General features: G+C 40.1%; 1 protein-coding gene across 5 annotated transcripts in view; it reads right to left on the reverse strand.

Annotated features, from left to right (window-relative positions):
* Nucleotides 1–22,378, reverse strand: part of PRELID2 (PRELI domain containing 2) — a 69,021-nt gene that overhangs the window by 43,557 nt on the left and 3,086 nt on the right. For 3 of the 5 annotated variants that reach the window (XR_009407486.1, XM_059417830.1, XM_059417829.1), the window contains exons 2-4: nucleotides 12,526–12,583; nucleotides 10,323–10,396; nucleotides 8,641–8,801 (exon numbers count right to left, since the gene is read on the reverse strand). Coding sequence is in view for 4 of the 5 variants with exons in the window: in XM_059417830.1 (XP_059273813.1) it covers nucleotides 8,641–8,801; nucleotides 10,323–10,396; nucleotides 12,526–12,583 (293 nt within the window). In the remaining variant the exon portion in view is untranslated. Of the gene's footprint in view, nucleotides 1–8,640; nucleotides 8,802–10,322; nucleotides 10,397–11,560; nucleotides 11,817–12,525; nucleotides 12,584–20,128; nucleotides 20,221–21,470; nucleotides 21,610–22,378 lie in introns of all 5 variants that reach the window. The other 2 variants (XM_059417832.1, XM_059417831.1) reach the window with 2 other exon arrangements.

Genomic DNA, 22,378 nt, shown 5'->3' on the forward strand with positions numbered 1-22,378 from the left:
CACCAGAATAATTTTATCCAACAAATACATCTAAACAGCCATGGAAAATCATTTTAAAATGACATATTTAATAAGGAAAGGCAGTCCCGAATGTAATGTTAAATTAATGTAAAAGTCAGAACACCATGTACAGTATGATTCCATGTTTGTAAAAATGATTTTTCTGCCGAATGAGTAAATAAACTGTAGCAAGTGCAGCATGCTCTAGAATGGTACGCTACACAGCACTGGAACGAGTACAGATAAACCCAGAGGAGGCTCCCAAACACAACAGTCAACAAAAGAAAATGGACAAAGCAGAGTACAGACCCTGATTCTGTTCCACAAGAATTAATCTATAAAGATGGCAGTCAGAATACAGGTTCCCTTTGGGGCCACGGACTAGAATGAGCACATACCCAAAGAGGGGATGAACATACTGTTTTTTCTTATCTGTATACTTTAACCATCCTATGGTGAATAGGCAATACTTGTAGAAAAAAAAAAAAAGAGGAAAGATTATCGGAACACATGATTACAAAGGATATTTGGAGTAAGATTCATCCAAACTAGAACTATGTGAGGGTTAGGTTTTCCTGTCGTCAGACAGAAGGCTGCTGAGTCATCCCTAAGCAGAGGGGAGATTAAAGAACAAGCTAGAAACCACCACCTCAATTCCTCTCAGCACTGCAACCCTCCTGAGGTCAGACACATAGAAAGGGAGCTGCCTCCACCTCCACATGAGATGTCTCAAAATGAAGCTTTAAATGCAGACCAGGAAGCTGAAGTCCACGTGGCTTTTTTACTCTCCGTCTCTTTCCTTATTTCCTATATTATCCTTGATTGGAAAGACAACAACCAAGCTCCCAGATGTCGATTTTCAACCTGATGGAGAAGACAGATCCTTAAATGAGCAGACGGGCATCAGATTCCTGCTCTGTTGTCCTAAGACCTGTAGGTTGTTCTGCATGGTATCAATGCCTGGTGATAAAGTATTATAACTTTTAATACTCAACATATTTACTTACTACAGATTTAAGACTAACCAAAAGAGAAAAAGAAAACAAGCAGCATCTCTAATCCATAAGAGCCGAGACTTCAACACAATTTCGACAGTAGTCAGACTCATTAAGTCTCCCTTCTTCTTCTGTTACTTCCACAGGAAATTCCTTTCTGACACAAATTTAAGAGGACCCTCAAGTGAATTCTGTTAAACTTTCCAGGAAAGTGCTTCTGCCAAAAAGTGTTTACTGTTTGCCTGACAAGCCAGGTTATCAACTGGTCATGCTATTGGAGATTAACAGGAACTTTGTGAAAAATGGGATTTCAAAGAGGAGCTAGCAGTGTGTTTCCACTGGGACCACAAGATACAGACCAGATATCACGGGCTCCCAAATCTATTTGCTCAACAGACTCGCCTCAAGAACTTCTAAAACACCGAATCCCGAGCACCAGCCCAGGCCTACAAAACTAGAGCCAACACAACAAATCTCCGTTTCACCTTCCCCCTGAATCCTGCACTAATACATAACCCAAAGGGCAAAGAAGATAAACACAAAAAGTCAACAGGCGTCGACTAAGATATTTCAAAAGCTCTTACTTTTTTTTAAATGGCACAGAATGCTCCCCTAACTAAACCCTTGTTAATTATCACCACTATTTTCAATCAAAGAGCTTACACCACTAAACTAAAAATTTATTCACCATTAGTTCCAACAACAACTTTTATGCATGTAGCGCCTTATACTCTCCGGGTAGAGAGCATTCTCCTTTGTCGTCATCTCAGTAAATCTTCATATTACTTTATGAGAGTGTTCAGGCCAGCTTTCTGCCTTTCCCAAAGTTAAACCAATATAAGTGACCCAGCAGCAAAAAGGAGCAAGGTCTCCGTGTTACTGGTGATTTCAAGATCTCCTCCATGTTCAATTTCCTACCAATTCATCTTGGATTTGCCCAGTTTGCACTTGACCCTCTTGCCGATTCCACTGCTTCTCAGTTTCCTCGTCCCCATTTCAGCACATAAGCAGCACGATCTGCCATTCTGTCCACGAACAGCACAGAGCCCCCTCTGCAAGCGTCTGAGCACTGTGCTATGTACTTAAGATACAGCAGGACTGGAAACCAGAGAAAACTCGGATTACAGGAACACAAACATAAAGAGCAAATGGTTATCTTTTAGAGGGCAGTCTTCTGTACCAAAAATAAGACTCCTGCCCAGATATCTTATTTACACAGAAAAGGCCTTGTTAATCAGTTTTCTGTAACTGGCAATACATTCTAATTGTCTGATCACCCCCTGGTACCCTGAAAATTAAGGTGAATATAAGCATGGGGTATTATGTCTTGGGATGAATACGGTGGTACTTATCTGGGTTATTTGATAACTACATCCTCAAGCCCTTTATTGTCAGGAATGGGGCTTAGAAATAATTCCTAAGTAAAGTTAACAAAGCCACAATATTTTAATATTCCAGTGATAGCAAGTTTGAAGGTCAACCAAAAAAGGCTGGTGCCCAACACAAGGAAGTCACCAAATTGTCAAATTTGCTATGAGAGAGGAAAAAAAAAAGACTTCAAAGCAAGGAAAAAATGGACACACACACACACACACTGCCCAACCATGAGCCTCTTGAAATATGCAAATTATTGTATTTTGTGATTCACCAGATGAAGACTCAAGGCTTGGGATGTTTTAATCCAGAAATTGAAAAATAAAAAATAGGGCGCCTGGGTGGCTCAGTGGGTTAAGCCGCTGCCTTCGGCTCAGGTCATGATCTCAGGGTCCTGGGATCGAGTCCCGCATCGGGCTCTCTGCTCAGCAGGGAGCCTGCTTCCGTGTCTCTCTCTCTCTGCCTGCCTCTCCGACTACTTGTGATTTCTCTCTGTCAAATAAATAAATAAAATCTTTTAAAAAAAAAAAATAAAAAAAAAAAAATAAAAAATGTTGTACATTTTATGAGAACGAAGAATATTCATAAGTGTAACTTCAATTATAATGAAAATTTACTGAACTGAAAACAGCTGCTCATCCCATTAATTTAATCCCGGTGTCAAGTTTGATTCTGGCTTGTTTCTTTTACTACATTCCAGAGAAATTCCTTTGATATTTCATAAATGTTAGGTCAATACATTCAATGTTATTAACCCACATACTCTATGAGGCTACACCTTTTAAATCTCAGAAATAAGGTTTACAGGCATCAATGAATAAACAAAAGCTGTCCCACATGGTGGGTAAAGACACCTGCCACTAAGATACTCAGCAATGAGCATGGGAGCATGGCCTTGTTAACCTAAAGCAAAAGCAATCCAGCTCGGCAACATCATGAATAAAGCGAAGTCTCCACTGATGGTGATAACTACAACCTTGCCTCAAGATAACAGAAAAACTACTGCTGACCACAAAATCCATAGAGTTATGGTGAAAGAGCAAACCCCAAGAAAATACAAGATGACTATCTTTTTCGAATTTCCTGGATAAAGTAAATATCCATCATTAAAGCCAAATCAAATTTGTATCAATTACATGCCCACAGAGTACAGTTTTTTAAAAATCTGTTTTTAGGAAAAGAGCCAGGAGTGCCTGGGGGGCTCAGTCAGTTAAGCATCTGCCTCTGGCTCAGGTCATGATATCAGGGTCATAGGCTCAAGCCACACATTGGGCTCCTTGCTCAGCGGGGACTCTGCTTCTCCCTCACCCTCTGATCCACCCTCCTGCTCATGCTCTTTCTCACTCACTCTTTCTCAAATAAAATCTTTAAAACAAACAAAAAAAGGGAGGATGGCTTAGTTGGGAGGCTTAGTTGGTTAAGCATCTGCCTTTGGCTCAGGTCGTGATCCCTGAGTTCTGGGAAAAATAGAACAAAATAGTAAGAAATTAATAAATTCATCTTGGGATGTAAGATTTCAGAAAGCAGAAACCATGACTGTCCATTCAAGGAGTTTACAGCCCCAGAGCTGGTGTGCTTGAGGGAACGTGAAATTATAACGTAACTCTTGCCCCAGAAGGTGCCCCAAGTACAAATACACCAGCAGGAAGCCAAAGCTAAATCTGTGTTAAAAAAACACAGATCAAGGCTTAGTCAGATTCTAAGGAACCCTTTTGGAGCCCATCTCTGAGTTGAGCCAACAGGCCACATATAGGGACACAATGACATCTGGTTTCCCATCACATACCCACACCTGCTAACCAACACACAGCTTGAGGGTCTAATTTTAGACTCAACAGCTTTTTCTCTTAAGGTGGAGGCGGGGGTTGTCCATATTTCATCCTCTGGGTATAGTGGCCAGCCATCATTGTCACATTCCCTGGCAAAGGAGGGGGAAGAAATAATGTCCTTTCCTCGATGTCCCCCCATGATTACCCATTCATTTAGAATGTCTAAAATGCCTTCCTTAAATCCATGTCAAGAGCTAAGACAACAAATTTCCTAGAGTCTGGACCACAGCTTTCATCACATTATCCCCTGCTCAGAAATCTTCATGCCGCTGCTGACTGCTGAAAGAACAAGGCCCTTCCTCCATAACCTGGGATCCAAGGCGCTCTACAGTTTGACATCACTCCACCCTTTACCCATGTCCATATTTCTAGCTCACCACTTTGCTCAAGGTGGCATCTATGATACCTGGACTCACGCCTTGGCTTGGCAACTTCCTCTCACTATGCATAAGTTATTTAAACTCAGCTTTAAAACATTGCTGGAGAAGGATCTGGTTTTGACCCAGATATGGGAGGTGTCAATAAAATATTGGCCTGATATATCAAAAATCTAAAAAGAGTATTTGGGAAAGGACAAGAATGTAACAAATCAAAGGGGAAAAAAAGTGTAATTGGTCAAACCTTTTTATAAAACAATCTGATAATATGGATCAAAATATAACCTTTGACCCAGAAATCCAACTTTGCTCCATGTACCTTAAAAGATTATTGAATAACTACAGAGAGACATAATAGGGATTTCATCACAGCATTATCTGTAATAGCAAAAACATGCAAAAAAATATTCTAAATGCCAATTAGGAATGAACTAAGAAAATTATGTAAATAAACACTATTTCTAGGTAATGAAAACTGGTTTCTCCCCCTAGAACTGTTTCATATATACATATATGAAACATACATGTATACATATGTATGCATACATATTTATATATTTCTTTTTTTTTTTTTAACCAAATAAGCCCACTGGCTTGCTTTATTTTTTTTTTTTTAAGATTTTATTTATTTATTTGTCAGAGAGAGACAGCAAGAGAGGGAACGCAAGCAGGCTTCCCACCGAGCAGGGAGTCCTATGCAGGGCTTGATCCCACGACCCTGGGATCATGACCTGCGCCGAAGGAAGGCACTTAACGACTGAGCCATCCAGGTGACCCTGATTACTATTTTTTTATAAGACACATGTATCATATTTTCCAGAATCAAGATATTGGAAAAGTAACTTTTAAAAAAGACACAGAGGGAAAAGGTACTGAAGGATGTTTTCCTTGGATCGTCAGGGCCAATTATCACTTTACATTTCACTGGTAAAGGTCCAGTGCAGACTAGCCAGCAATAGCCCGGATCTCTGAGAAAACCAAGGCTAAAACAAGGTGGATTCAAGACTTTTGTGTTTTCTGCATAAAATTCAGACAATTCTGTCCTTTTACTACTTCCATGTACAAAACAAACACACACAGACTCCCCTATACTCCGGCCACAGCTTTTATACTTAATCCCAAACATCCATGTTCCGTGTGAAGCTCCTGTCAAGGGAGAAGCTGAGGAAACACACCTAGTAGGTGGTTCCAGGCACACCCGCTCAGAGGCTAGTAAGCCGAGGCCTTCACACTACTCCGGGTGCGCCTGGAGCATCTGAGAATTAGCACCACAGGACCGAAATCATGGGAAGCAGTAACAATCCATACAAGTGATGGGTCTCCAGAATGAATTTTAAATTCAGGGGTTTAAGTTATTTGAGCTTGAGAGTCTTACTATCTCCATGAAAATGACAGGTTAATAAAAGATTCAAATCATACAGAAAAACGAAAAACAGTACAGGATTTCTAAAATCTGCACTCACAGCAGTAATCACTATTAATACTTGTTGCTCCTTATATTTTGCCTTTGTTTTTAAGCCTATCTCAAAAGGAATTATCATTTCTCACCCATTATTTTGGCAAAATTTTTTTAAAGTATGTGAATAGGAACTGCTGGCTTACGGAAACGAACTCTTTTAAGGCGTACAACTCAACAGTTCTGCTATACTTAAGAGTTGGGCAACCATCAATGGGAGTTCCAGAACATTTTCATCACCCCAAAAAGAAACTCCACGCCCATTAGCAGTCGCTGCCCACTATGGCAACCACTAATCTATTTCCCATCGCTATGGACATAGCAATTCTGCACATTTCAAGTAAGTTGACTCATAAGCTATGTGACCTTTTGTAACTGGCTTCTTCCATACTGTTATCAAGCCTCCCCCACATTATAAAACCTGTCCTTCATTCTTATGACTGAATAATATTCCATTGATAAGTATACCTCATTTGGTGACATATTCATCAGTAGACAGACATTTTCACACTCTGCCTATCAGGAACAATGTTTTTATAAATATTCCCGTACAAGTTTCTGTGTTTTCACAAAACACGTATGTTTTCAACAGAGTAGAAAAAGCTGGCTCCAGGGTAACTCTATGCTTAACTTTCTGAGGCCCTGAAAACCTGATCTGCACAGCAGCTGCACCATTTACACTGCCATCAGTGGTGTGAGAGCCTTCCAATGGCTCCCCACCATTCCCTACACTTGCTACTATGTATCTTTTAGACTGCTCTCATCCCAGGCAGGTTTGAAGTGGTATCTCATCGTGATTTTGATTTGCACTTCTGGATGTAGAATGATGCTAAGCATCTTTTCACGTACTTACTGGCCATCTACACATCTTGTTTGGAGAAATATCTACTCAAATCTTTTGCTCATGTTTTAAATTTTTTTTAAATATCAAGTATAATTAACATGCAGTGTTATATTAGTTTCAGTGTACAATACAATTCAATAAGTCTATACACTATTCAGGGCTCATCAAAATAAGTGTACACTCTCATAAATTATGGATATATATATATATAATATATATATAATCAGATATATGGTTTACAAGCATTCTCATTCTCTGCATTGTCCTCTGACCTTCTTGACAGTACCCCTGAAGCATAAGTTTTCAATTTTGATGAAAACAATTTCACCTATTTTATCTTTTGTTGCTTGGGCTTTTGGTATCATATCTAAGAAACCACTACCTAATCCAACTTCACAAATCTTCAGCTGTTTTCTCCTTCAAGTTTTATAGGTCTTAACTCTCATTAGGTCTTTGATCCATCTTCAATTAATTTTGTATTTGGAATGAGGTAGGGCTCTAACTTTATTCTTCTGTTTGTAGATATCCAGTTGTGACAGCACCGTTTGTTAAAAAGAATATTCTTTCTTCATTGAATAGTGTTGGCATATAGCTTTTCAAAGTCTTCCATAAATGTTCTATAGCTTGACAGTGGCAGTGTTTATACAACGATGTCAAAACTCATAAAACTGTACATTAAGAATAAATTTTGCTGTCAGTAAATAATATACTCAATAAACCTAACAATTAAAACTTCTCCTTTAAAGAAACATTCATATATTGCCTATGTAAGGATCCTATGCTTCACAAACACTATACTACTGTTTGTAATAAAGGTAAACTGGAACCCGTCTGAATCTCTACCAAAAATAAGCTGAAGAGGGTCGCCTGGATGGCTCAGTCGGTTAAGTGTCTGCCTTCCGCTCAGATCACGATCCTGGGGTCCTGGGATCGAGTCTTGCATCAGGCTCCCCGCACAGCGGGGAGTCAGCTTCTCCCTGTCCCTTCCCCAGTTTCTGCACTAGTGTGGGTATGTGCTTTCTCTCTCTCAAATAAATAAAATCTTAAAAAAAAAAAAAGCTAACCAGATGCAGTATAATCATAGGGTTGAATACCACGAACAGTATAAAGGAATAAGCTAGGTTTTCTATGTTAAATGGATCAAGTTCTATTAAGCAAAAAAATGTAAGTACCCAATGACTGACACAGAATGAAAGCATATATGTAAAAAGACACAAAACCAAGCTATACAGACTCTGTGAATACACATGTAAGTACCTAACGGTATCTCTTGAAAGTCTGGAAGAATCCTCAGCACACTGCTAAAAACTCACTGCCTCTCAAGAGAGCAAAAGGGCACCAAGACTGGACAGGGTAATCAGAACAGAGCTGAACTCTGTTATTTTTTCCCCCAAAGGGCAATCTATTCATTAATTACTTTCAAGATTAAAAATTAATAATGTGGGGCACCAGGGTGGCTCAGTCGGTTAAGCGTCCAGCTCTTGATTTCAGCTCAGCATCATGAGATTGAGCCCACATGCTGGACGAGGGCCTGCTTGAGAGTCTTTCCCTCCTTTTCCTTTTGCCCCTCCCCCCACTTGCCCACATGCATGCATGATCTCTCTTTCTCTCTAAGATAAAAAGATTAATAATACGTACCTTATGTGAGTTGTAAACAGAGGTTAAGTATGGAATCATAGCTTTTTAAAATATGCAGTTATTCGTGCATCCCTGCATCCAACCTACACACACACACACACACACACACACACACAGCTGATCTTACCAATTTGGATTTTCCATACTTTCCCGGAAGACAGACTCTTCCTTCATGGATGCATATTGTGTCCACGTAAGACAGTGACTCCGAATAGCCATGTTTCTCTCCTGAGGATTGAGCCAGGATTCCTCTTCCAATTGGATACTAGGTACCTTTAAAATGCTCACCTGTCCAACAGAGAGTGGAAGGCTCTCTCAACTGAGGAAGAGCAAGCCACCTAAAGGCTAAGTCCAGAGTTGCTTTCAGTCTTGGGTAATTAAGAGGACAAGTGATGCTCATATGCAAACGATGGCTCACCAATGGCTCTGAGTCCTTGATAATCCAACACACCGTGACCTTACTAAATGCTGGTGAGGACATGCAAATGGCCCAGGATTTATGCAGGCTGTACAGTCCATGGCCTCATTCCCCTAACTGCTAAACACTAAGCAAATTATCCACCTCCTTCGTGTCTCCTCTAGGGCTGGTTATGGCCTTCTTAAATTGATGGATTCTAATTGGACCCACTGATGGGCTCGCATGCAGCAGGACAATATCAGATAAAATATCTTCTTCATTTTAAACTGTCCGATACCTCGAAATGTATGGTTTCCAAGGTAGAAGAGACATGGGAAACTACAAAGGCAGCATTGTAGAAGTCAGAGGTGTCCTTAAATTATTTAAGAATTGAGATACCAGACAAAGTTGAATGTCTTTTTAAATAATAGATTCAAAGCCTGTATATAGGGCAAAGGCAGGGTATACACCCTGTGGAAAAAGCCAATGATAATTTGCTGCATACAGTGCAACACATTTTCCCATGTGGAAAATAAAATAAAGTTCTTTTTCCTTGTCACATCAGCTTTCTTTCCTTCAAAGAATGTGACAGTCTTAATGCATGACCAGGAAGTGACAGAAGCCACCGTTTTTTCTACAAACAGCAAACAGCACAGCAGTGTAATCTGCAAGCTAATCGGCTTCTCCATCACAAACAGAATCACCTCCAGGTTGAAACAACCACCAGAGACCTCGTATGAAATGCACTTCAAGATGCTCTCGTCTTATTTCCTAATGATTCTAAAAGGACTCTTGTCAATAATCCCACTATGATTTAAGTAATGTTATTAAAAATTCCCACTTACCTTTGCCAACCATCACCAGAGTGCTTAAGAATTTCAAAGAGAGAAAACAATTTGCTATCATGAAGATTTCATCATCACCGCGATTATAGAAACACACACACAAAGACTTATAGAGAACACTGAGAACATTATACTCCCTGAAATAACTTATTCTCTGACAGTGAAACAGAAACTGAAGCTTTTATCTTCCTTGCTAAAGATGAGACTAAATATTTACCATCTGTCTGTTTCTGATCATTCTTATCTAAAATTCATATTTAACCATGGACAGATGAGAAAAGCTGGTCACTTCATGCAAAATGTGCAAGGTATCTTTACAATAATTATAGGTCATCTCTGTGTCCACTAAGAGCCCGCCAGCAAAGAGAAGCAGAAACAGACAGGGGAAAAAACTATCTCTGGTGGCATCTGCCAAAACTGAGGTGGATATGAGAGTGCTTTCTCCCTTTGAGGGCTGTAAGGTACACCTGGACAAGTTCTCACACTCCTGTACAGCAGAAAATGCTGTCTCTTTCCAGGACTATGTGAAAATCACCCAAATCTGATTAAATTTTAAAATGAATTTACCTTCCTTAAAATTTCTGGAACCACATTCTGACAGACTGCAATCCTCTTTCTATAGATGATCCCTGTTGACACATCTAGAAACAGAAAATTTTTACACTCAAAAAAATTTTTAAGGAAATGTATTCTTGTCCTTTGTCAATAAAATCTTACATGTCGATGTCAATTTTCTATATGTAGAATTCCCAAAGAAAAATGTTTAACTCAAAATACGGTGTTCCTGACTTTTCTGGGCCAAATCATTCCAAAAACACTCATCTGTGACCGAAGAATAAGGGTAAGACAGCTAATTCACACTGCACATTCTGAAGTCAAGGATGAAGAATCACAAACCATTCACTAATCTGGACTATCAATGTCAAGCCTCCAATGACAAGGACCAATGAGCCTTTTGTTCAACTTCAACAAAAAGAATGTTTTAACAAAGAATGGAGAATCTGATTCTGCCACTTTCTACACCAACCATGTTTTCAAGAACAGGCTTCTGGCTACAAAATTTAAATCTGTAATTAATTATATGAGCCACACTCTTTACTCATAGGGAATCAGCTTCCCAGTGACTGGTACTCCTCTGCTTTGGAATTTGGTTTCCAGAATAGCACCAATAAGGTAAAAAACACAAAATAAAAGTGAATTAAGAAAAAAGGAGACCGGTTGAGTGTTGTCTTTTGCCCTGCAAATTAATGTGACTCAGCCAAGCTCCTACAGGGTTTCTCAAAGCTCTGGCTAGAGTAGCCTTGAACACTGGTGCAAACACCCAGACTACCCAGAAGCCACTGCCAGGGTAAGACGCGGGCTCATCTCCTTGCCCGCTGGCATTCCTTTAGCCATCCCAACCAAGGTTTGCTGCACACATACTTAAAACAGATTAGCCACTCCTGCAGGCAAAGACGCCCCCATCAATGGTTGAAATTATAATTAATGTTCTTATATCACTTTGCAATGTGCACACTGTTCTCTCATTTGATCTTCACACCAAACTAAAAGCAGGATTATTATTATTTTCTCATTTAATAAATGAAGAAACTGAGCCTTCAACAAGTAAGGTTATGCAGGTAGTAATCAGGGCTTGAAATCAGATTTCTCTGATGTCAAATAACATATCCCTTCCACACTGACTGCAGATACATGGGGAAGAAAAGGTTTTTTTAAGGATTTTTTAATTAGAATTAGATTTTTTAACTTAGAATTATGGACATGAAGAAAAGACTCTCAAAAGCAAAAGACAGGGTCATGCTCACCAAGCACAGAGAAGACTTCAGACTCATGTAATGAACAGTGGCTTATCATATGTTCTCCCAGAAGGTCCAAGAGCAAGTCAGAAGTGGGCCTGGGTGTCTCCAAAGGTTTATATACTGACTCTGTGCATCACTAAAGCTTCCTGCGTGGCCCGGTTCTCAAGTCCAAGCAAGGACAGTTAAAATGCTTCCAGTGAGATACGAATGACAGCAAGCAGTGAAACTCCTACAGTCTCACTCGGGGGTGAGTAAACATCTCCTGTAAAGGGCCGGACGGTACATTTTTAGGTCTTGTGAGCCGGATAGTCTTATCACAACAGCTCAACTCTGCTGTTGTTGCCAAGAAGAAGCCATAGACAATATATAAACAAGTGGGCATGGTTATATGCCAATAAAACTTTATTCACAACATCAAGCAGGACAAGCATAGTTCCGTCAACCCTTACTCTGGTCAATATGGAACCCTGCTGTCAAGTACAGGTCTGATTCCATAGTCTAATCACTTTATAGTCAATTTTACATACATGCTACTAATCACAACTGTTTTGCCACCTATAAAATGAGACATGAATATATTATAGGGATATAGCCATGCAATCTTGGGCAATTTGTTTAACCTCTCCATACCTTGGTTTTTTCATATATTAAATGGGAGTAATAATAACACATACACCATACATTAGTCTGAAGATTAAATGAGTTAATATGAGTGAGAGTGCTTGGCACATACGAAGTGCTCAGAAATGTTAGCTATTACTACTGTCATCAGTTATTAACTGAGAGAGTGATAAGAGCATATTAAGCAAGCCTTCTGCTGCTGTAAGTGCTGGGTACTCTTTTCTAACACTTCATACAGAAATACACCTGTTTCAAAAGTAATAGGCTATAAACACAAACACAAACACCTTTAGAAAAATCAGTATCACTTAATGATCACCACCAAAGTGAGGTACATTCAGAAAACTTACCTCTCTTTTCCTCCACGGTTTTCACAGAGATGACATTTTTATCCATGGGGTTGGGATACTAAATGAAAACACATAAAGAAGAATTACCAAAATGAGTTCTTTCCCAGCAACCATAGTTCTCTGCAGGAACAGTACATATTTCTCAAACAACCTCGAAGGCCCGTTTTCAGTCAAGACTCATCACTTCACTACTTGGGACTAGATAAGGAAGAGGCTATGGTCAACTGAACCGGTATAAACCCAAGAAAAACGTTCTTGAGATCCAACCTAGCCCTGGGCAGAGAAGGGAGGGTGAGCTTAACTAGGTTAATTATGGAACCAGCAATGGAGGGTGTCCTCTGTGCCATGCCCTGTGCCACATACTCTACTTACTTACACCATCTTGTTTAAATCCCGAAAGAGCCTCTCTGCTGTGACCGGGTCACGTGTTATCATTGTCTCATCTGTCAGAGATGGAAACTGATTGAAGATCAGAGAGTCTAGGATCACCCAGCTAGTCAGTGGGAGAGCCGTGAAATTAAACCGGGCCTCATACAAAGTGAATCTTTCCCTCGAATCGTATGCCACTGCCTGGCAGCTGGGCTGGCATCACAGGAGAACAATTATAGAAGTCATCTACTACAGGTGCTCAATAAATCGTTTACCTATTAATTCCCCTGAAAGACAATTTGGATATAATAAGGCTGAAAAAAGAAAAAAAAAAAAAAGCTACCACTTTTGTCCTGGCAGTTTACATACATTATTTCAGTTTAATTCTCAAATTAATAACATGAGATATATACTGCTTTTTCCCCCTCACATGTGAAAAATAAGGCCCAGATAAACTAAGTAGTTTGCTCAAAACCACCCAGCTCAAGAGGTCTGAGACTAATTTACCCTCAGATATTCTCTACTGCCTTCTAAACGTGTCTACCTACCTAACCTATCCTTAAATCTCCTCAGAATTACTCAAATACAATCCTTTCTATTGCTCTGATACAAAGAAAAAGACTTTGGGAGTGGAAGTCACTTCCTCCAAGCCATAGAACAAGGTGGTCCCTGATCCGAGCCTGCTGATCACCCCTTGGGCCCTTTCTCTAGAAGCTCACACAGCTACATGATGTGACCAAACCTAAAAAGGAAATTGCAGGCAGTCTCATCCAAGACATCACGAAGTGCCGAGAGGGAATGAAAGCAGTGAAGAGGCTGACAGGCAGGGGAAGTCTTCGGAACCCCAGGAAGTGGTATATGTAACTCAGTGTGGGTCTCCTCGTCTCACAGCAGCTACCTATACACGCACATGTGAGCAAGTGTGCGAGAGAGAGAGAGGGGTTGGCTAACTGGTCTTCACAGAAAAGGGTCAACTACTTTCACACATATTAAAGTTATCTGTGGCCTCAAAAGACACAGAATGAGAACACAGGTTCTGTGAGAACAGGAATACAAAGCTAGTTCAGTCACTCCTCTATCCCTACCACTAGCACAGTGTCTGGCAGATAGAGGCACTCAATAAATTTTTGCTGAATGAATAATCAGGAAGATGAACTTCGCTGACCTCAGGGGTCAATTTGGAAAATAAACCTCACTTTGCTTGGTGACCTATCAATGAAGACAATCCAGAGGGTCAGTCCTCAGCAGCCTTGACACTTCATTGTGCCCCATGCCATAAACTCTGTTATTTACACTTCCATCCTGGCAACTGCCATCTTGAGAACTTGTCACAAAGTGGATTCTTAAGTATTCATTCACTCATTCATTCATTCATTCATTCATTTTTTTGCTCCAGGAATAAATGCTCAAAACTACGAAGACTGCTGTCTTAAAGTTTAACCTTCAAGTAACGTCCACTAGGGAGGGTCAGGTTTAGCTACTCTGCTTCTCAGCAAGGGGCCTGACAGAGCACTCCTGAAGCAAGGAAAATATGTAAGCCTTACACAGATCCCCTGAATTACGTGCGTGTTTGTGTGCATGAATAAAAACTTTCATACTAAGGTAAAATAAAAGTCTGAAAGTATTTCCTTCACAAGTCCTAGTTTGCTCATTTTGTATTCATCAATACTTCCTGACTGAATATTACAAATATACTCTAAGTTGTAGGGAGATTACTGAACTAAATTACGGAAGAGATGTGAAATATAATCATCAGAGGAGGACAGTAATAAAAGCTTTAAAGTTCGGATTATATCACTAAGTTATCAGTGAAATTCCTGAAGAATATAAATTCAGAAACTTCATACTTTTACATAATTTTAAGATTTCTCAGAAAGCCAAAGGGCACTGACTGAAACAATAATGAAAATTCTCTATTCTTTCTTCAGTTAGGAGGTTTTGAGTACCTACCACACTAGGCACGGTTCCAGGCACTGAGGATGTAGTAAAGAAACAAACAAAACTGTAGCCTCTTACAGAGTTTCCATGTTAGTTGGGGAAAACAAACAAAAAAATAAACATAAGGAGAAAAATCCATCAGACTAAGGAACAATGGGGAAACGGGAAATTGTGGAGGGGTCACTGTAAAATACCAAAGGGTCACCCATTAGACAATGCTTGTAAACAACAAGAGATCCTAAACAATTCACTTTAGTAAAATCATGTGCAGGATTCAAGTCATTTTCTCACCCAACTACTTCAGGGAGTTGAACAGACACAGCCTCATGTTTCCACATGAGAACGGGAAAAGAAATGAGAGGTTTATTTACAACAGCTAAATACCATGACGTGAAAAGCATATATTCTAACTTTTTTAAAAATAAAGATTTATTGTGCTGAGGCTCCCCCTACCTGGCATTACTTGAAATAGTCTAACGCCATCTTGTGGTAGCTTGAATATTCATGATTTAATTCATGAACCTTCTGAAGTCAGTTAACAAGGGGTTGAGAGAGGGAAGGCTCTCAGAAAGGGTCACCACCAGGAATGCCAATTTGAGAAGACAGGAGGCAGTAGAAAGGTTTATCTGGATACCTTTTTAAACATGGTGTTGACAATGGAGTAGATCAAGCTAAGACCACCAAAGACTTGGTGAGCATCCGCTGATCTACTGCACTGGGTATCAGAGGCCATCTTAGGCATTATCTCATTTAGTACTTCCCCAAAGGAGTAAGCCCACTAACTATTACTAAGACAAGGAGTTTGCACTAAAAGCAGAAATGGCGTAAAGCCTGCACGCAAGCAGAGTCACAGAGATTTCCCAATCCCCACTCCTAACCAGCAACTCTCATGGAAGCAAAGTGGTCTAAACACCAGGTATCTGCCAAAACTGCTTGCCACCCCAGGACCTGGTTCAGTGGGCCACAAAATGTAGCAGCATAACAATTACCACGTGGGGCCACGTACATTCGCTGTGTGCCATATATCCTAGGGGACCTCCAGTATTTTCCAAGGTATATTTCACTTCATTTTGAACTTCCTTATGATCTTATTTCCTTTATAGACTCTATAAAAGAAATCCTTTATCTTTCCCCAAGATATAAATCTACTGCAAATATCACAGTCTAACAAGGGTAAAATGCAGACTTTTCTACAATGTCATATACTTTGCTTTCATTTCCTTTGACACATTGAAAGGTTAAGAGGACCTAAACTGCAAAACACTGAATAAAAAAGAAAATCTACATTAAGACAAACAAAGAACTATGAAATGTGAGAGGCCAAGAAATTGAGTCCCTCTAATTACAGGAATAAGATAAACATATTTATGGGAGGAGCTTCCTGAAGATACAGTTATTCACCTTTCTTATTTACAAGGGGACAATATACAAGCTTTCATAAAGCCTGTTCTTGAGTAAGTTTTTAAAATGCCAACTTTCCAAAAAGCTCAGAAGTTAATGCCTGCCTTTTATAATAACACCTCCCCAAAAAAAGAGCTAATGACCTCAGAAGGAACCATTGTTTCCCAACTTCCAAATGGCATCATTCAAGAAAGCACAAGGAAGCAACTAAGCTGAGAGGTCTATATGGTTAGTTGTACAAAGGTCAAGAGGACCTAAAATAAGTCTGTATATTAACATTTCTGTTTTATAAGTACCACGAGAATCTTTGCTGCTTTCAGAAATGCATGTGCAAATGGGGTGGAGCTGCTGAAGAGAGACCTGGCCTTGAGCTAAACAAGGAAATCACCATAAACTGCGCCAATTTATTTTTTTAAGATTTTATTCATTTGGGGCACCTGGGTGGCTCAGTGGGTTAAAGCCTCTGCCTTTGGCTCAGGTCGTGATCCCAGAGCCCTGGGATGGAGCCCCGCATCGGGCTCTCTGCTCAGCGGGGAGCCTGCCTCCTCCTCTCTCTCTGCCTTGTCTCTCTGCCTACTTGTGATCTCTGTCTGTCAAATAAATAAATAAAATCTTAAAAAAAAAAAGATTTTATTTATTTATTCGACAGAGAGAGAGATCATAAGTAGGCAAAGGCAGGAAGAGAGAGAGAGGGAGGAAGCAGCCTCCCCGCTGAGCAGAGAGCCCAATGCGGGACTGGATCCCAGGACCCTGAGACCATGACCTGAGCAGAGGCTTAACCCACTGAGCCACCCAGGCGCCCCAGAACAGCACCAAATTAATGAGCTACACGCAATGGTGTATCTTAGAGGAAAGTGAAGCTAATTTTATACCAAGATCAAATGAATCATTGATTAATCAAAATTTCAATGATCAAGGACAAAACATATTTAAGTCAATAAATTTTTGAATGGTTGTTTCTTGGCCTTTCAGATCAGCAGGAGAATGAAGTAGAAAGAGCAAAGGACAGGAGCCAAGACGTACAGACAGTGATGCTGCCATCTGTGAAGCCAGGATACCCAGGACCTGTCTGGCTGAGAAAAGTTATGGTTCTAAACAAAGGCCAACGATGTCACATCACCATTATTCATTCAAAAATGTTCTGACAGGGGGCACCTGGGTGGCTCAGTGGGTTAAGCCACTGCCTTCGGCTCAGGTCATGATCTCAGGGTCTTGGGATCGAGTCCCGCATTGGGCTCTCTGCTCAGCAGGGAGCCTGCTCCCTTTCCTCTCTCTCTGCCTGCCTCTCCATCTACTTGTGATTTCTCTCTGTCAAATAAATAAATAAAATCTTAAAAAAAAAAAAAAAAATGTCCTGACAGGAACACTTCTGTGGCTCAGTAGGTTAAAGCCTCTGCCTTCAGCTCAGGTTATGATCCCAGGGTTCTGGGATTGACTCTGGCATCAGGCTCCTTGCTCAGCAGGGAGCCTGCTTCTCTCTCCCTCTCCCTCTGCGCCTCCCCTTTTTTGTGCACTTGCCCACTGTCATCTCTCTGACAAATAAAATCTTAAAAAAAAAAAAAAAGTCCTAATAATTGGCAATGACATAATGAAGTTTCTGTTGTTGTTGTTTTAACATATAATGTATTATTTGTTTCAGGGGTACAGGTCTGTGATTCATCAGTCTTACAGAATTCACACAGTTAAGTTTTTAGAAGGAAACAGCTTACAATTATGACACAAAGGAAAACCCTCCTACCTCAACATTAAATGCATACATAAATCAAATGCATTAAAAGATACAAAAGCTACAAAATAACTGACCAGGACTAGGATCCAAACAGACCAAAAAAAAAAAACAAAAAACAAAACACACACACACACACACACACACACACACACAAAGAAAGAAAAAGAAAAGAGGGAAAAAGTATCCCACATTGCAGGAGACTAAGACATGACAACAAAATGCAATGTGGGATCTTGGACTGATTCTTGGATCCTAGACTGGAAAAATGACATGAGTGGACTACTGTGAAATTTCAGTAAGGCCTGTAGATGAGTTACCATAGTATCAATGTTAATTCCCTAGTTTTAAAAGTAATACACTGGTTTAGGGAAGCTGGGTAAAGGAATTCTTCCTCTGTTTTGCAATATTTTGTAAGTCAAATGGTTGCTGACCCTTGACCAACATGGGTTTGAACTGCATGGGTCCACTTCTATGTGGATTTTTTTTTTCCCCAGTAAATACAATACAGTACGGTATTTGCATTTTTTCTCTTCCTTATAGTTTCCTTAACATTTTTTCTTCTCTAGGTTTCTTACAGTCAGAATACAGTACATAAATGTACATAGCATACAAATGTGCTCATCGATTACTAGTATCACAGGTAAGACTTCCAGTCACTGGCAGGGTCCTCGTAGTTAAGTTCTGGGGGAGTCACAAGTTACACAGATGCAGAGTTTAAATTGTGTGGGGGCCAGGGCCCCTACAACTATGTTGTTTTGGGTCAAATGATTTCTCAGTGAAAAGTTAAGAAATTAAAGACAAAATGAAAATGAGAATACAGAGTGCTGCAAACAGAATGAGTTTTGAATCCAAGAGACCTCAGTTTGAAGCCCACCTGCGGGAGTCTTGGGCAAATTACTTTAATCTCAGCCTGCCTTAGTTTCTTCATCTATACAATTGGGGGGGGGGGATCCATCTCAAAGAGTTGTCAGAGAAATTAAAGGGAATAATGTTATATAAAGTACAAACACCAGGCCAGTGCTCAATAAACAGTAGTGGTTTTTGCTGCTGAAGAATGAAACCAACATTTTTAAAACTCAGTTTCAGGACTTCAGTGCCTATCTTGCAATTCACTGGTGTGGCACTGAGTATATGCCTAGTATCTTCCTGGAAACCAAACAGATTTAAGCGATGACTTAAAAATTATCAGAAGATATTTCTTCTTGTCCAGACTTGTAAAACTTCATAAGCTCATGCTTTATTGATTCAAAGTCCGTGTGACAAGAACTCCTGACACATTCCTATTAGCATTAGGGGAGGCATCATGTCAGTGAAGTAGGAGGACTAGAGGGAATATTTACTTTTTAAAAAGGCAATAAACCCTAAGTACTCTAAAAGCTGTCACAGATTTACAATTAATATATGGAGTGGCTGGCTGGCTCAGTCAGTGAAGCATGCGACTCTGGATCTGGTAGTTGTGAGTTCGAGCCCACAGTAGGGTAGGAATTACTTAAAGATAAAATCTTACAAAAAAATACGATCCTTGCACCACACACTATGTCTGTAATATGCCCCTGACAAAGCATTTATGATAAAAATTAATATATTTCCCTCTGTCCCCTTAACAGCGAGCTCCTTGATGGCTCAGGCCATGTTTTATTTACCTCCTCATCTCCCAAAGGCAAAATGATACACAGACTTATTATAAATGTCCACTAGTAGACATACAAAAGTTTCACTCTTACTGCTTTGATAGTTAAAAACTACCCGAGTTTTTATAAACTGATTAAGCCACAACCACCACTACGTAAGTTTCCAAGCACACCTTCATGTCATTTAAACAACAGTTAAAAAATAAGTCATAATTCAAATATGCACCATTTATTCGTGCTCGTTCTTTTCTTTATTATTCCAGGTTGGTGAAGATTTCTGCAGACTACTTCTCTCAGCTTTTTATTTTCATATTCATAGAATCAATGTGAGAAATTATTGTGGTTAGTATTACTATCAAGATTTTTACCAAGTACTTTAATGCACCTACTGTGTGCCAACATGAAGTTAAGTAGGTTACATGCAACTACGTGCGTTATCCACTTAATTTCCCCCAACAATGCCAGAAGACAGTTACTATTATCATATTCTGCAGATGAGGACCCTGAAACAGAGAAGTGACTTGCCCAAACTCACACAGCTAGAAGCGCTCCGTCCCCCCGTCTGATGTCAGAGCCGGTGCTCTTTCCGTTTGCACCATTCTGCTTCATGTCGTACCTAATCTTCTTCTAGCAGGATTGAGGATAGGAAGATAAAAGAAAGACTATTACAGTGTAAGTAAAAAGATAAATGACTGTTATGTTAAACTAGCCCTATAATTTGTCAAATCATTTATTTCCGAAATATCAGTTTACCCCAAATATTTCAGGATTTTTTTCAGGAAGAGATGTTCCCCACAAGTGGCAGATTTGCAAGGGAGAAAAGATAGGATCAGAGATGAAAACATTATTAATTACCCAATCAACTTTCTACTCTAAATGGAAATAGCCATTCATAAATTCCCTTTATGAGTTTAAGGGTAAACACTCAAACCATTTTGTTCAGCACAGCAGGCTCCTGGCTAGAATAAATAAAAACCTGAGACCACTGTGTTGAAGCAAAAAGAAATTATTTTAATCTGTCCATTTTATTATAGGGCCGTAAGACTGACCCCCACACTAACTCCCATCTGAAATTACACAGGGCTAAACTCCAGAGTGGTGCATTTTATTCACTCATTCCACAAGATTTGTTGAGCACCTACTATGTTCTAGGATCTCTTTGGGTGCTTGGGATGCATCAGGAACAAATGAAAGATCTCTGCCCATAAAGCTTACACCCTATTCACAATGCCTGCTTTGCCTACAGCACAAAAAGAAAATCAACACAAACAACTCTATAGTAAGAAAAACTCTAACTTCTCTGGCCTTAACTGAGTATAAACAAGAACATCCAGTCAACACAAGGGCCCTCTGAGTCCTTTTCAATTACTTTAAATTTTAGGTAGACAACACCGAAGAAGTGTTTGAATCCAGCTCATGAATGCAAACACAGCAAACAGACCCACGTAAGCCTGTAGAGATGAGTGAGCTTCTGGCCTGCACCGACGCAACCTTGCCTGCTCTCTGTAGGTGGTTTTAAGTAAAAGGAAGGAAACAGCTGTAAGCAGTAAGAGCTGGAAAGCTTAAGAGTCATACAAAGAAGCCTAATGCACTGTCAGGTGCACCAACAATATAGTGCATGGAAACTACAGTTTAGCATCTGATGAATAAACCATTTTGGGTTTCACAGCATTCCTCCATAAGGGTTCATTGAGAAACACTACATTCCATGAACAAAGAGTTCTGTGGTGTTTGTTTTCAAGGTGCCATTTAGCTTTGAAAGCATGTAGCTAATATTTTGCCTGTGGTATCCAACAGGCAGGTGTAAGAAGAGCAAACATTCCTCAGGTTTTAAAAATAGTAGTATATAATAACTTGGAAGGCAAGTCCTAACATACCAAAAGACGTAGATCAGTAGACTCTATTTAAAATAGAACATCCTCGGTGCTGAAACAGCTTCAAACATACCATTGTGCAAAATCAGATTAAATGCTTCCAGAGATCCTCATATGATTGTTCCTTCTGCCAAGTGCCTTCCTTTGAAAAAAAATACATAAAGACTAAAAGAAAAATAAAAGTATATTAAACCACAAAGATCATTCCTACTACCTTACACTTAGAAAAAGCTTATGTTTCTCAAACTCGCATATGTTTGATCCTCACAACAATCCTGGGAGACAGGTGAGGTACGTGGCATTATTGTTTCACAGACACGAAATTAAGGCAATAGGGCTGTCGCAGGTCAGCAGGCACAGGTCTACAGCCACCTAGTGGAAGGAGCACTGAGACAGAGCACAGACAACACTTAGGTCCCCACACCCAGGAACTGGCTAACAAGCCACAATAACCCAGTTTTCTAGCCCTGCCAGCAGGTATTGCTTGCCATCAGAAACTAAGCTGGATGCCAAGGGGCACAAGCTCCAAACACCACCTCCCCACACACACTTCTCAACTGGTCTGATCCACCTCAGACACTGTGCAAGCCCTCCACATAAGAGGGATGCTTGACTGTGAAAACCAAACCAATCTAAGCCAAGATGGACCTCCCCACTGATGACCCTTTTTCAGCCAAATCCTCCTTAAAACCTCTCCTTGGGGAGCCAGACTGCAGAATCTTTTTTCTGTCTCCCTTGTACTGGAGCATTAAGCCCTGATAAAGCCTTGCCTGGAACACCCACTCAGCCTCCAATTCTAGAGCTTAGACAGCCCAAGAGCCTGACGGGGTAATAGTTCCTTTTGCTAATTTTCAATAAATAGCCCCATTTCCTGTCCACTAGTCCCACTATCTGTGAGCTTGTAGAGCCCA

This window comes from Mustela nigripes, chromosome 12, assembly GCF_022355385.1.
Source record: "Mustela nigripes isolate SB6536 chromosome 12, MUSNIG.SB6536, whole genome shotgun sequence".
In the NCBI taxonomy this organism is placed as follows: Eukaryota; Metazoa; Chordata; class Mammalia; order Carnivora; family Mustelidae; genus Mustela; species Mustela nigripes.